Source organism: Chrysemys picta, chromosome 4 (assembly GCF_011386835.1).
Source record: "Chrysemys picta bellii isolate R12L10 chromosome 4, ASM1138683v2, whole genome shotgun sequence".
NCBI classification, from domain to species: domain Eukaryota; kingdom Metazoa; phylum Chordata; order Testudines; family Emydidae; genus Chrysemys; species Chrysemys picta.
This window is the reverse complement of record NC_088794.1, coordinates 82,981,711-82,997,764: the sequence shown is the minus strand read 5'-3', so window position 1 is coordinate 82,997,764 and position 16,054 is coordinate 82,981,711. Positions and strand designations below refer to the sequence as shown.

At 52.9% G+C, this 16,054-nt stretch overlaps 1 protein-coding gene across 1 annotated transcript in view; it reads right to left on the bottom strand.

Moving 5' to 3' along the window:
* DGKZ (diacylglycerol kinase zeta) overlaps positions 1–16,054 on the bottom strand; it is a 64,459-nt gene that overhangs the window by 28,965 nt on the left and 19,440 nt on the right. Inside the window, 13 exon segments of the mRNA XM_065592851.1 lie at positions 56–116; positions 713–795; positions 1,067–1,083; positions 1,086–1,161; positions 1,618–1,689; positions 1,773–1,895; positions 2,237–2,308; positions 2,819–2,887; positions 5,993–6,049; positions 6,405–6,479; positions 8,182–8,277; positions 9,340–9,448; positions 10,798–11,675. Coding sequence (XP_065448923.1) covers positions 56–116; positions 713–795; positions 1,067–1,083; positions 1,086–1,161; positions 1,618–1,689; positions 1,773–1,895; positions 2,237–2,308; positions 2,819–2,887; positions 5,993–6,049; positions 6,405–6,479; positions 8,182–8,277; positions 9,340–9,448; positions 10,798–11,648 — 1,761 coding nt within the window. The 5' untranslated portion in view covers positions 11,649–11,675.

Here is a 16,054-nt window from a genome sequence, read left to right as displayed (position 1 = left end):
TTGGATCAAGGCACCAGCCACGTCCCTTGACAACTCAGAGGTCAGGGTCACTCACCGTGCCATCCCCCCCACACGCCAGGATCCGCAGGTTGTGCACTTTCCGATATATCTCCAGCCTGCAGGGAAGCAGAAAGTGGAGGGGATCAGGGAAAGGCGGGAGAATCACGGAGACGCTTGAAGCTGGGAATGCACCAGCCAGTGTTTGCAATGGGTTCCTCTCTCAGGCGGTCCATTAGAGGAGTCACAATCCTGGACCCCTCTCTTCACCCTAGAGCCTCATGGCATTTGACACATTGTAATGAATTTATCTTCACAGGCCCCTGGAAAAGGAAGCCAGGATTATTATCCCCATTGTACAGCGCAGGTGTAGAGAGGGAATGGGATTGGCCCCAGGTCACAGAACAGGCTAGTGACAGAGCTGGGAATAGAACCCAGGAGTCTGGCTCCCAGCCCTGTGCCTTAACCATTCGGCCATCCTTCCTCCTGGAAACACAAGGGAGCCAGACTGACTGGGAAGTGAAATGGGATCAGTCCCCAGAGACACTTCCCAGGCTTTGAACTTGCACTGGGTGTCCAGCCACACAGCTCTTCCAAGGGCCTTTCCTAGAGCGTCAGTCCCTCACTAGCGGCCAGCTGGAAGAGAAGGGGCCAAAGCTCCTATTGGAGGGAGACAGTGGGAGAAGGGGATGGGGCTCCCTGAGTCAGTACTCACGCCTCTTTGGGGCCGCCCTGGTTGAGGTCAAAGACTTGTCGTGGGTTGAGATACCACATGAAGGACTGGATGATCTTGGCTCCCTAAAAGGATGAAAGACTTCAGGAAACAGTATACAGACAATCCCAATGGGATGGTGGGAGCAGGGAGGAAGCAGAGTCTTAGACAGAGGTGATGCGAATCTGCAGTCCTGGGATAGTCAGGCAAGGCCTGGCCTCAAGAGGAGATGCCAGGGAGTAAGCTGCTTCTGTATTTGCAGCTGAGACATCACCGAACATGCTGGATTCTCAGCAGTTGGGATGCAAGGCCTCCATGGAGCTGGCTATCCAGGAACATGTCAGAAAATGTCCCTACCTGATTCCCACCACTCTTGGGTTCACAAACACCAGCAGGGGCTTCATGAGTGGGGCTGGCGTAGGCTTGATGACAAAGGGTTTCCATCGCCCCTCCTGCAAGAGACACCACAACACCATCAATAAACATGGGGAAAACACAAGTTCCTGCCTGCCACTGAAATTTAAAGTCACTAAGGTCTGAAGTGGAGACAAAACACTGAACATTCCAGCCACCCCCAGAGCCCTAGCACTGGGATCCACCCTCCCAGCCCCAAGGACAGCAGCAGATCTACCCCCAGAGCCCTAGCACTGGGATCCACCCTCCCAGCCTCAAGGGCAGGAGCACTCCAGTGAGAGTGGGATCCACATGCCAGCCTTTCTGTTCTCTTTTTAAACACCCCTTTGAGAGATCTTACAATTGCGAATGACCCTCATTCCCAGCACCTTCCCTCCACCTCATTTTTATCCGCTCCATGTCTCAGACCATACCCTGTGACCAGCAAACCTTCTCCAACTCCCATTCCCCACCCCCCCCGCAATTCCCAGTCAACACAGGCCTCATTCTCTGACCTCCGCCCCCTTTTTGCTGGATTTCCGCTTGAACGATGTCCTCTTCTTTTTCTTACTGGACTTCAGTGTATTCTAGCAAAGAGAAAAACCATGTCAGCAGCTGCCAGTCGATCAGGAGCTGCTGATTAAACAGGAGCGAAGCCCGAGGGAGCGACTCACCCTGGGGGCGCCGGACCCCGCAGAATCCAGGTTGGCGGGATGACGACAGCAGCATGAGCCCCCAGCGAGCACGGCTCCTCAATGCATTGCAGCATGAAGCACGACACCTTACTGTGATACTGCGAGGGAGAGAGAATGCAGCACTCGATTGCTGAGGCCTGGCCTGGGAAGCCCAGCTCTGAACACTCACAGCACCTCTGCCTCCAGCAGGGAGCGCTGTAGGAAACGCAGCAGGAGCCTAACAATGTGAAGGCTCCCAACAGGAGGCATTGCAAGAAAAGGGCGGGAACCCTGGCTGTGAGAGGCGCTCCCAGCTACTCCAATCCCAGCCTCTCTCAGTAAGAGGTGCTGCAGGGTCTGGGGCAGGAGCAGCAGCTGTGGGGAGCTTCCAGCTTGCACTAGAACGCACCTGGCCATCAGAAGTCATTAGGCCATTAACTCAGGGTAGGGCTGCACTCACCGCTTGCTTACACCAGGAACAGCTGATGGCTACAATCTCCTTGCTGTGAAAGGCAAACTTCTGCTGGAAACCCTGCAGAGGGAAGGAGGCGGGTCGTGAGGCTCCTGACAACTCTCCGCAGTGCAGCGAGGGGCGCACAGGAAGAGGAACAGCTGCTCCCCAGCTACAGCAGATGTTAGCCACAAGAGTCCTTCTGCAGCCAATGCAGCTCAGGTCTCAGTTGGACAGTTCCCTACCCACAGCCCTGGCATGAGGGAATTCAACGTGTTTGGGACAAGCATCTCCGGATCTGAGGGCAAGGACTCAGCCAAAGGTGCCTGGGGGGGGTCCCTCCAGAACAGATTGGGAGATCAGTTTGTGTGGAAATCTTTATGACTGGATGGACGTGGGGATTGAGGGAGTGCTGGCTGTGCTGCCAGTAGGCGGCAATATAGGGAATGGTAGCATCACTACCTGCGAGGGGGCTACCCCCTCCCAGCAGGGCTTGTGCGCGTCCTGCTCCAGTGGTTCCTCTCTATGTTCCCCACACCTACCACCTTCCCCTTCCTTGCCTAACCTCGGCTTTTCTTCAGCCCTTCTCACCTTTCCGCACTGCCGGCACTTCCCTTCCTGGCGTCTCCGGTGCACCCAGTGATGCCGGACGACTATGGGCTAAACGGAAACACAAGGCCAGGTTCAAAGAGACCGCAGAGAAAAGTACGGACATGATCCTGTTAGCACACTCCTTGGCTGGGACCCACAGTGGCCTGGCCTCTTCTCTGGCCCATACGGAATGGAATCCTCCTTTGCAATCTCTCTAGCGCCAAGAGGATACTGCAGAAGCCCCATGGAACATCTCAGCCCAGACACTGGAGAGATTCAGAAGCATGAGCACTCAGCTCTGGGAGAGACCAGGGAGATGAAAGCCCAGACACAGGGTACCTGACTGAGATGCCAGGTGCCTTATCCTCCAGTGCTGCTCTCAACAACCCCCAGGAGAAACCCATGTGGGGAGGGGAGGAGGAAACCCTATCGTGAGGTGCACGTCAAAGGTTTGTTCTGGTACATTTGGGGGGCAAAGAGAACACCCAGGCATCCTTCACCCTAAACAGACAGCATGTTTGCATCATGAGAAAGGAATCTCAACCAGGCTTGCTTGAAAACGCTGGAGAGAACTGTGGGTGAGATGCGCTTCTTTGGACAGGAGGGTAACTTGTTCATTACGTTTAGTCTCTAGAAAGGTATTGTGATTTTGTATTATACATAACCATTTGTTTCCAATATTCTTACTGTCACCTGACTCTCTGTTCTTTGATAATAAACGTATTCTTGTTTTCACTGGGAATATGTTTAAGTGCTGTGTGTTTAGCAGAGCTGTGTAGTCAGCTTTGGGACAGCAGGCCTGGTAATTCTGTGAGTGTCCAGTGGAGCAGGGGCTGGACTCTAAAGGGGATGCTTGGAGGACAGGGAGGTTAGGATGCCTATTGCTAACCTGCAGAGAGAAAATAAGGTCTGCGGAGGCTTGGAGGGGAGTGTTTGTGTTGCTGGAGGCTGATGGAGTCAGGGAGCTGACACACAGCAGGCACAGACAAGACTTCCTCACCCTAAGGGCAGGTGACAGCAAGGTGCCTAACAGTCCTGGGTAGCCTGGGAAGTGTCACAATTATGACGAAAAATCAGAAAAAGAAATGCCGTGAATCCACGCTGCCTCCCACTCCCCATGGCAAACCATTTCTCTGCCACAGGCCTAATGGAAAACAGATGCCCCACCTAGCTCACGGTCACAGAAGACACACCGGAGACACCTGCGGCCCTGAACACAGATGACAAAGGCAAAGAGCTGAAACTGCTGAGCTCCAGACCACATCAGTCACTGAGGAGAGAAATTAAGTTCCTCGGAACTCCCTCTGCTCACCCCGTTCTCCCAGCAGTCCGACTTAATCATGAGTGGAGCTAAATCCATATGGCGATGGTCAGCCAGCACGTGCTGCCTGAACTGGCGCCCCCTCACGCTGGCAACAACAGAGTGAGAGGCATTCAAACACAGCCATCTTCTCTGTGCCTGAGCCTGGGAGCCCCATGGGGCAGGGGCAGCTCGTTCTGTGACAGGGGACCGCCAAGCACAGTGCTGGTCCCTAACGGCTACCAGGATGGCACGTCCACCCTCTCCAGCCAGGGGAGTAATTTTAGGGAGAGATGGAAGAAGGAGGCAGTACATTTCCCCCAGCTTGTACTGGGTGGTGAGGTGGGGGAAAGAGGTGCGTCTGTTTAAACACAGTATTTCTTCTCTCTTCCCCCCAATTTTACTCCTCCATCTGGAGGGGAGAAGGAAGCAGCACAGGTTGGGGAGCATAGGGGAGTCCGAGTTTGCTGCTTAGTCCAAGAGCACTGTCTGCCCCCCATGAACAGCTGCTGTCCATGCATTCACACCTTTGTTTATTCTTCCTTCCCTAGGTTCTGCTTCCTACTGTTCAGTGGTTGGAATGATGAATTCTGGAGGGTGCTTTCCTTATAGCACCGTCAAGGTCTGGGATCTAACCCCTATTTCCTGGTTAAAGCTGGTAAGGTAAATTTGAGGGATAAGAGAGCCCAGATACCATAATGATGGGCACCTTGGAAACCGATTGGATTAGGTTCTCTATGGAGATCGCAGAGGAGAGATTCTTGGGTGCTTCTAATCTAAAAGCTAGTGCAGTAGCTGTTCAGGTGAATCCCAGGTGTGTGTATTCCCCATGAAGATCCCTGGCCTATGTCCTACCAAAAGCTCTTCTGGACATGTCTGCTAGTTTGGAACTGCCTTAAGACTAGTTTGTGTGGATACTCTCCAGTTCTCTCCACCCCCACCTTTCAGCACCATGGAGAGCTCCACATCCCTAGGGAAGGCACAGGGTGCTGTTGCTGGTCACACCCCTGCAGCACAGAGGTTTGCAGGAGAGCTCCTGAGGGGGCATTACTGTGTTTCTCCTGAAAGCGGTGCTAGGCAGCCATTTACTCCTTCCTGGGTCACACTGTAGGGCATACTGGAGAGATGGCAGCAAAGGACACCACACGGGAAATGGTTTAAAGTGCTACAGTGCACGTTTAACTTGGCCTGGACACAGCCATGCAGTACAGACTATAGGGGACAATCCTGCCCTGGCTGGGAGAGATGAAGTAGATAGGACCTAACAGACATACAAGCCAGAGTCCCCACAGATAAGAGGTGCACCAGAGTTAACCAGGGGCAAGTTCAGGTACTGTGGCAATAAGTGCAGCTAACCGGGCTGGGCGATAGAGCAAAAACCCAGCTCTTCTCCCCGAACTCCACACAACCTTCCAGGAGGCCTGCAAAAGTTCAACTGTTCTTTCATTCTCTCAGGGCCAGCACCAGATGGGCTGAAATTCCTCCTGGGAAAGGCTGGCCTTGAGGTGTCTTTGGCCCAGCCTGGCAGGCCCAGGAGGTTCTGAGAATGCAGATCAGCAGCTGACTGACCAGAAGCGGATCTGCCCCTGAATGATCTGAGATTCGCCCCATACTAGCACCAATCCCGTGCAGATGCATTTCAAAGAAATGCCCCACAGGATGGGTGACCGTGCCCCTTCAGTGCCCAGAGGTTTCACTGGTAGCACAGACTCAGGGGCTCCTGCCACACTTGAAAATGCCCAGACTTTCTGCTGCTTCCACAACAAACCAAGCTAAGCCCCTTCCCCGGCACCCTGAGCCCTCTGCCACCAAACTAGAAGGGGACGGGACTTCCTCCTGGCAAACACAGCAAGCAATCCAGCTGAGTCTCTCACCTCCCGAACGTTCCTTGATCCCGACTCCCTGAAGGAAGGCTTGCAGCGGAAATTTATCTGCAGATTTAACACACACGAGAGAGGCATCCGTGAAACCATCTACTAAAAGAAACCTACTGGAGTCGTGTTCAATGTGGCAGGCCTGGGAGCTTCCTGGGACATTTGATGCTTATCTGGGATCCTCATCCAACCCCCTACCAAAGGAACAATTCACCAGCCCTTGGGGCTAAAATGCCAGGAGATCTGCTAAAAGTCTGTTTCCCCACTAAACTGTCCCCTCAGGAGGCACCTGCCTGTCACGACAATGGTTAACCAAAGCACATGGGGTTCAGTGCTGGCCCCATGCTGTAGCCCAGGTAAGGGGTAACCAGCTCTTCAGGCCCAGGAGCGACCTGTGTTGGGCTTTACTCACTTTCTCCAGCTGTTCTATGCAGGGTGTATGCACTACAATTTTGCAGGCTGCACACTTGCGTCTGGTCAGAGGTTTCTGCTGAAAGAAGGAAAAGTCCCTATGTTAACGTCAGTATTTATTTACACTCTGGAAGCCTTGGAGCTCCACTCACTCCTCCTCCACTCCGAGGCGGGCATTCCTGAGAGCGAGCAGCTCAGCACGCTACAGGATGGGAAGCCATAAGGATCACCGCAGGTAAAAAGCCTCCTCCCTTGATCTGAATGCTCAACCCCCAGCCTGCCTCAGCCCTGCCCTGGGGCAAGAGGCGAAGGCACTCTCAATTGGCAGATCACTCCTCAATCTCTTCTGACACTGGCACCAGGCAGCCAATCACTGCCACCTGTGGCAGTTTTGGTGCTGCCCATCAGGCTGTGACCCAAGCTCATTTCACCCAGACCAATGAACATCCATCAGATGGACACCATCCTCAGATCCCAGCACTCGCAGCTGGACGCAACCTGCACTTAGAGAGGGAAGGCTGCAGCGACTCCGAGGGCGTTGCCCCTATGGGCGGCCCAGCCTGCAGTCATGTAACTGCAGGGCATGGGCTTCCACTTTTTGGTTCTTCCTTTTATTGCAAGATCCTTCCTGGAAAGTTCTGGAATTAAATTCTCTCTTGGGGCAACTGGGGTCACTAGAGCCACTCACAGAAACTCTCTATCAACTCAGCCAGCTGGATCCTAGCCACGGAGATACCCAGAGGCCCTGGTGCCTGCTGCCAGCTCAGATGCAGCAACTTTCCAGACTCAAAGCAGCATTAGCAGCAGGCAGAATCTAGAGCAGAACATTTTCCATATCCCTCACTGGCCCTACAAGCGTTAACCCCTTCTTTGTTGGACCCCAGAATGCCTGAGAACTTCCACTGGGGTTCTCCCAACAAATTTTTTGGTGGGCTCAGAGTGCGGCCACCAACTCTTGCTGGTGGCCGCTCTGACAATTTTTCCGAAAATACTTGCTCAATTTTAGGAAAAACTCAATAAATATGCACATACACATGTCCAAACCATTGTAATTTATTTATGTAGGGTTTTAGGTGCTTAGCATGTTCTTGTCTTTTTTCTTGTTTCTTTTGCATTTCTGGTTGCTTTTTTTTGGAGGGGGGAGACTGGCTAGCTACTAAGTCTGTTGTGAAAAGTGATATTATAACTAATATACAAATATCACTTTTCACAGCAGACTTACTCAGCTCCAGCAAGCCTGGGGACAAATTAAGCCCTGGATAGGAAGGTGGGTACAGCGGCAGCAAGGGCCAGGGGCAATAGGGCACTGGGAGAAGCAGCGGGGACCAGAGGTGATGATAAGGGCTATGCTTGGGGCTAGAGCCTGCCACCGTGCAGTCAGGGAACGGAGACTGAAGCCTCACACACAGGGGATGGGGATGGAGCTCAAAGCCACATGGGTGGAACCTGCCACCCCAAGGCTGAAGCCTGACCCCACCACCCCCGGGAAAGTGGGGAACTCACATTGGCTATCTGCTCCTCCAGCTTGTATCTCCCCAAAGGGGGGCAAGGCCCAACCACTGATGGCAGCCCTAGGGGAGGGGCTGCTGCTTTGGGCCCCTCCCTCTATCACCACCCAGCAGGCTGTGGGGGCAAGAAAAGACCTTGGTGGCCGCATTTGAGAAATGCCAGGCTACTGAGTGCAGAAAGGGATCCCCAGGTTTTTCCCACTAGGTGGCAGCGCAGTCTTGTATCTAGACCAAGCCGAGCTGATGACGGGGTCACTGTGCCTGACTTACCAGCATCTTGGCCACACAGTTCTGTTCCCCCACATAGCAGAAATCCCCAGAGCCGCTGGTCTCAAACCAGATGTGCTCCCCGTAGATTGCAGTTTCCTGGTAGGCACAAGAGATATCGTTGCACTTCTCCGATGGGCCATAAGAGTCCCCACACTGTCAGGACCTGGCCTCGGATCCCAGCAGTCACCTCCAACATGATGAATATCCCAGCTGACCATCCCAGATCCACAATACATTGTGCTACAGAGCACCGCTGTAATCACAGGCTGCACAGAGGCCCACTCTCCAGAGCGAGGGCATATCCAGAAAACCTGCCCAAAGCTCCCACCATGGCCCAGACATGTCAGAAATGTAAAAGTACTGCCCGTAGGATGCTATCCTGTCTAGCTGTAAACAATGGGGCTGTCCGGGAGAGGATTCTCCTGGGCAAATTCACCTCATTGCTAAGGAGTTTTCCTGAGATTCAGCTTACATTTCCCCCTTACTTCCTGTCACCCGCTCCGCCCCAGTGTCCCATCCGGAGGTTTGCACCCCTCGCTCCGTTACTGGCAGACTGACATGGCCCCACTCACACACTGCTGAGCTGAACTGGACACATCTCTCCTCACAGGTCAAACCCTTCAGCCCCCTGACTGTTTCTGCTCTTCTCTGAATGCCCTTCACAGTGTTCCAGGTGAGAACTATCCCCTCTCAGCTTCCAAACACAAGGCCTCTGGGGACGAGGGGACCAGAGCAGAAGGCACGATCCCAGCTAGGTCTCCCCACAGTTGTAGACAAGGATTGTCCCCACCCTGCATCAGGACACGAGGCCTCTGAGGATGCAGCTCACAATGGGTTCAGCTTTGTCTGTGCATCCCCAACAAGGAGAGCAGTGCCTTCCACCACTCACCAGGTCTCCATTCCCACGTGCAGAATGGATGGCTGTATAGTAGCAGTGGGGAATGAGAGCGAATGCCCTGTCTATTTCCCCCAGCATCAAGGCACTTTACCCAGCAACATCAGAAAGCACCAGCTGCGAGCCACAAGCTACGAATGTCAAAACAGGAGCCACCTGGTACAGCCTTATGGCCCTCCTCCTGGGAATGGCCACAAGCCGAGTCAGCCACTGTAACATCAGAGTCCCCTCCCAAGCACCAAGGAAAATTAAAGGCAACCTACACTCCAGTCCACAGTGCTGCGGATCTGCCTCTCTGATTCACTCCTCAGGGCTAGTGTGGGGTTCGGCTGGGATACCATGTGCTGGAGGCCGGACTTGGCGATGGCTTTCCTGGAAGAAAGAGGGAGGGGTGGCTATAAAAACAGGTGGGAACATAAATGCACGCAAGGCATCATAAACTCTTCAGAAGGAAGAGGCTAAGGGGGGCAGAGCATTGTTCATTAGTATCACTCAAAGCCAGAAACCTGGGCTGAGGCTGAATTCACTATAATGACAGGCTGGTCAATATCCACCCTTCCGCATATGCCATGAGGATGAGCTGGTGAAGGGTTCCCTGCAGTGGTGAGATATAGGCTCTCACAAGCCACACCTACACAGTATGCCCCTCTAGCGGTGACTGAGCCACAGAGCAGCTTGGGAGTCTGCTAGAGCTACAGATCTGGGATTTGCCCAGGCAGTAGACGCTCATGTTTTTAGATCCAGAGGCCCAGGGGGTTGATGCCCCACTCAGGGACATCACATTACACACAAAAAGCTTCTGATTTGACCTGGTGGGAGTAGCCCCTCTTCCCAAAGATGGGCAAAGGTCGCAAGGGTGGGGACTCTTCCTGAAGACATTGGGACATCCCAGAGATGCCCCCTCTCACTTGAATGTCACAAATGGACAGAGAATCGAGAGCCAGCAGAAGTGGGGCGGAGTGGGGTGAGAAGTGGGGGAAGCAGCTCACGGCCCCTGCTCACAAGAGGCTCTCGCTGTCTCCAGGTCAGCAGCCGTTCGTCTGGGACTGACAACCTCAGCAAAGCTTTTGACCCCTCCCACCATGGCAGTGCCATTTCCAGTAACTGCCCGGGCAGGGAGTTGTGCAGCCTCTGAGCCCAGCAGCCAGTGGAGCTGGGCATAGAAAGCCAACTGGAGAAACTGGACACATCCTTCCCCCATCCCAGAAACATCCCCTCTCATGATCCCTTATTCACACCTGCACCCGGCACCAGCAGCTGGGAGAAGCAGCAAGCACAGGGGTACTGCAAACAGCCTGAAAACAAACTCAGCAGCCAGTCAGACACACACCGATGAACAAGAGGCTGATTGGCCTTTGATCAGAGGAGAAGGACATGGAGACACTGACTCCCTGGCCTCTCCTAGTCCACAAACCTATGGAGCACATGGCTGGGAGCTGCAGCTAGGCCTGGCAGAGGGTCCCATGCTAGCCCCTTCCCTCATCCTACCCAAAGGCCCCATGCAGACCCTCCAGCTCCCTCACCCCACCCCCTCCACTTGCCCTGATCCAGCAGGGTTTGGTACTCCATGCCAATGCGTCAGCCATGCCCTCACCTTCCCCACCCCATGCCAGATAAGCTAGACACCCTATGCCAATCTCTGCTCCCTTCAATACTGCCTCATCCACGGCCTGGACTATCACTCTGAGCCCCCCCCCAACCCTTGGGAACACCATACATACAGCAGCTGGGGGCTCCAGGCTTTAGGGAAGGCACTGGCATAGTTGCCATAGGCAGGATCCATTCCCAAGCATTCATATATGGGTTCTGATGGCCGCCTGGCTCTAGTAGGAACCTTCCATCTCTTGGCAGCCAGCCGTGCTCTGCATGGTGGGAGCAGAGTGCCTGGCCTGGGGATCTCCCCTGAGAGCCGTGGCTGACTGAGGCGTCGGTAATAGCCCTGCAGCCCACAGGCTGCTTTGCTGTACACAAAATCTGCAGGCAGGAGGTGGGTGGAGCGGCGGCGCAGGCAGCCTGGAGCTTGCAGGAGAGACCTCATGCCGATAGGGTGCAGGGAAGGGCGCCTGCTCCTTGGGGGAAGCTTAGCCTGCAGCTCACGCCGATCCAACCTGGCTCCTGAGGCGACAGTCTCCTCCCTGCCACAGCCCTCCTTTAGCTCCTCCCAGGGCGACTCGGATCCAGAGCCTTCGGCACGGGCCATCCGCCTCCCTTCCTCTGCCTCGCTTACTTGGATGAGGCTGGCCAGTAGCATGGAGGGGCCCATGAGTTGGGTATCGATGGTGCGCACCTGGCCCCCGCGCTTCTTCTGGACAGCAAACCTGGGGCTGAGGTGGGGCGGGGTGGTGCTGGAGCGACGCCGGGGGCTCATGCTGCCCTTGTCTGGGGAGCCCAGGCAGGAAAAGCTCTGCAGCTGGGTACTGGACCTGCGGCGGCGCTGTGCCAGCGAGGCCGAGGGCATGCCCACCACGGAGCGCCGCCTGGCTTTGCCAGTGGGCACTGACACAACGCTGGCACGCTGGGAACCCAACGACGACACCTTCCTCCTGAAGTGCCTTTTAAAGAAGGTGTCCATAGTGACTGGGGGTGCCCCGAGCAGTGGCTGTTAACACAGAAACCAGCAATTAAAGGGGGAGGGGCTCTCATCAAACCTCCTACAAGGTCTGCAAGCCCCAGTCAGGGATGGGTACTACCACTCTCTGCAGGGAAGGATGCTACAAGGGAGCTCTGGGGGAGACTCAAAGGGTACTGTTGTGAGGGGCATCGGAGAGAAAGAGGAAGGGAGGGAGACACAGGGGAAAGCCAACATGGGGTGCTGCTGCCAAGAGACCTATACTGGATATTACAACATTAGAGGCCAATGCAGGGCAAGGAAACCCCTGCACAAGGCAAAAAGGAGAAGTGGGATGGTGAGAAGCCTGAAGGTCTTTTCTGGTGGTTCAGGAGTTGTTCATGAGTGATGAGGCAGAACACCTAGATTTGGGGACGTCCCATACTGGACCAGCTGGCAGATAGGAGACAAGTCCCAACCCCAAACCCGAGGACAGCTAGGGGCAGTTATCTCCATGCAGGAGACACCAGCCTGGATTTGCAGCCATTCTCTGCCTTCCAAGGCAGCTGGGGATGGGAATGCTGTGGAGGCACCATACTCAGCCCCACTAAGGGGTGTACAACATTGCTCCCTACCTGCCAATATACGGAGCACCTCAAGGATGCTCCAATTTCACCCCGCCCCCGGGGATTGCTGACCATGGCTAGGACAGGAGGGAGGGAAAGGTGTTGGGTGTGATCTGGCCTCCATCTGGGTTACAGGGTCCCTGCAGAGATGAGTGCCATTCATTCTGCCCCAGGAGGGAGCAGAGCTGGGACCAAACCAAAGAGGGACAGCTCCAGCCCCATGGTCCAGTTCTGGGAAGGGGTCAGGACTGCAGATCCCAGGCCTTCCACTGAACAGATTCTAAGCCCCCACTTGTCTTGACTACTAAAAAGTACATGTCTGATGGTGCTGGAAAAGGGCATAAGCAGGAAGGAGTCTTCACAGGGGACCCCTACTCCAACCCAGTCTCCTGGTTAGTAACAGCGCAACAGTGTATGCTCCTGCAGCAGCTTTCCAAGAGTGAGACCCACAGCACCCTTTTGAGTACAGGACTCCAACCTCAGTCCTAACTGAGCAGAGTCACGAACACCCCTGGGGAGTCTGGCCTGGGTGCAAACTCAGTCCACCACTTGCTGGTTAAAAGGAGACTTGCAATGACGGAGCACCCCAGTGAGAGTCACAGTGCCACTCTGCAGACAAGTGCTTTTCTTTGGCCCGGTCTATGCTTAAATGTTTTTTCCCCATAGCTGTGAAAAATTCCTGTCCCTGAGCACTGTAACTATGCCAACCCCCCCACGCCCGGTGTAGATGGACGAATGCTTCTGTCGCCCTAGCCACCGCCACTCAAGGAAGTGGATTACCTACAGTGCCAGAAAGACCCCTTCAGTTGCTCTGAGAAGTGCCTACACTATGGCACTACAGCGACGAAGGTACAGCACCATAGCTGTGCTGCCGTAGCACCTGCAGTGTAGGCACGGCCTTAAAAGGATGCAGCCACGAAACACCACTCGCCCCTTGGGTTAAGGGCCAAGCAAACGTTTAGACCTAATGCACTTGTCCTCACTGAGGCGGTTTCTGTGCCTTTCCCAGCATGCTGAGCTGGGCGGGGTTACTCTCTGCTGCTAGTTCCCTCTGTATCCCGCCTCCATCACCATGGGAGCTGGCTCCTGAAGCTCCTTCTCTTGTACTCTAGTTTTCCCTTTCTATGTCTCAGGGACTAGCCCAGGCTGCTACTGATCTCCTGGTTCCCAGCACTGGAGGAAGCTGAGGGATCTCATTGTTTAAACACAAATGCCCTGTCAGCACTGAGTTTACAGCCCGTTCCTAGAACCATTGCTCTGCAGAGAACTTTAGGTAAAAAACGGAACTGACATTTTTTTAAAGCCAGGTGTAAACGTTGGACTTAGCACTGCTGAGAAGAGATTCACTTTAAACCAAACTGACATTCGCCTACATTCTCACTTGAGGATGAGGTAACATGCTGAGCAAGACTGAGCATGGCACAGGATGCTTTCAATGCAGGTATCTGGGAGCTCTCTGCTCCAGTTACACAGTGATTCCTGCTGGATTTCCCATAGTCTGCAGGAAAACAGCTCCCTTCCTGTGCACATCCCACGAGTGCATTGACGATAGTCCCCCTCTGGGAGATTTTGGGAAGACCCCTTCTTTGCCCACTATCCTCTGTTACTCAATTTCCTCCCTCTCTTGCCACTCCATCAAGTTCTCTACTCGTAAATTCTAAGCGCGGACATTTCAGACATTACAGAATTCAGGACATATCAGATCTTAGCACTCAGAGTTTACAAGTAGAAACTAACAGTAAATGTAGGGCAGAAGGTGCCTGCCTAGCACTTGAAGAGAATAGAGACTGGCTAAGAGACTTGGAGCAGGGCTGGGGAAATAATCATATCTGCTCTGCTCAAAACCTCACTCTTCAGCTGGAGAGAGCTTTACATTGACTCTCAAGCTCTCTCTGCCCAGTGCTGTCAGGTTGCCAAGATACTGCAGCTGCAGGAGAAAAGCTTTGAGCAGCAGATGGAGAAGGCTTCAGCAATGGCCTGATGGGCACATTTTTAAATGGAGGCGATGTTATTTGACCAGATCCACACTCCCATTCTCCAGCTAGCAATTCTCTTCTGCCTCTCCAAACTTCAGTTTCCAGCCACATGTTCTCAGCCTCCATCCACTTCTTCTAGCCTTAATCCCAGCTATATAGGGTCGGCTCTTTGAGTCCTTCTTCTCTATTCCACTGTCTTGATGTTTCTTGGCTAGGCTGCGGCTAATGAAATCCTTTGGTATGACATGCATCCTCCTAGGTTTAGGTTTCCCAACCCTTCTCTTACCCTCCATTTCTACGTTTAACACCCTGTTTCCTGTATATTCTTCCCATCTTCTTTTCACATGCTCTAACCATCAAAGCCTCAACTCCCTCAGCTTCTCTAGAAGTGGTACCACTTTCACACTTCCCTCAATTTGTTCATTCCAAACATAGTCCACCCTTATAACTCCAAGCATCCACCGTAATATTTTAATTTCCACTGTATTCAATATCCGCCCCTTTCTCTTCCTCAGCCCCCAGCATTCAGAGCCATACAAAAGTGAAGGCCTAATTACTATCTTGTAGATCTTACTTTTCAATTTGATAGGCTCTCTCCTATCACAAACCACTCCGCTCACTTCTTTCCAGTTAGTCCATACCTTTCCTGTTCTGCTTATAAATTCGTCGTTGAGTTCACTATTATCCTGTACTATCTAACCTAGGCACTTGAATTTCTGTGCCTTTGATAGTGGCTGGCCCCAAAGACTTACAGTCTCATTGTCTTCCTTTAGTGTATAATCAAATCTACAGACACACACGCGGTTTTATTTCTGCTGATTTTCATGCCATTTCTTTCAAGTACGCATCTCCATCTTCTTCCACTTTGAGCACATTGTCTGCAAAAACATGCACCTAGATGTTTTCTGTAAGCGCATCAAGCACCAAGGCAAACAAAAAGGGGTTCAGTGATGAGCCTTGACATTCCAACTCTTACTAGAAATTGTTCAGTTTCTCCACATGGCCTTTTAACTGTGGTAACAGCACCCTCATAAATGCCCTGGACAAGTCTGATACAGTCTTCAGGTATCTGCTTCATTCTCATACATCACCAGCCAACCTCTCTCGAAACATAGTCATAAGCCTTCTTAAGATCCACTAATACCATGTGCAATGTTTTCCCTCTTTTTTTTATATTTTTCCATAGCAATCTTAATGCAAAGATAGCATCCTCTGGTGACTTGCCTGTCACGGATCCAAACTGATTGTCACTGACCTTTACTTTTCTTCATAGTCTCTTATCAATAACTTTCTCCCAGATCTTCATTGTGTGACTCATGAGTTTAATGTTGCCTTAGTTACCACAGTCTTGGTAAGTAAGAGATAGTGAGAGTATGATTAACTCCTCCTTCCCCCTCTGCCTGGCACGTAAAAATCCTAGAATTGTAATTTTAAGCTAAGTATCATTACATTACAGTAGCATAGTGCGGGAAAGTGGGAGGCATGATTGTGCACTGCAGAGGTCTTTGAAGTTCTAGCATGGGTGTCTTGTGGGCTACAGTCCTGCTAAATCGAAAGTGAACACGAAGGGCCATGTCTACACGGCAGATTTTTTGATATTCTCCTACCATTGCACTAGCATCATGCAGCTCCACCAGTGAGCAACAGTGGCAGGGCTAGCACAAACTGGCCAACAGAACTTTAACCACCATGTTATCTAGAGCAGCTCTGAGCAGCCTTACAGAGTTGCTAGCGCACTGGTGCGTGGTCACACTCAGGGTCATGCTGGTGGTATGCTAAATGCCTGGATGCTGCTATTGTGGTGGGTGGGAATGACTTGTCTTAACAC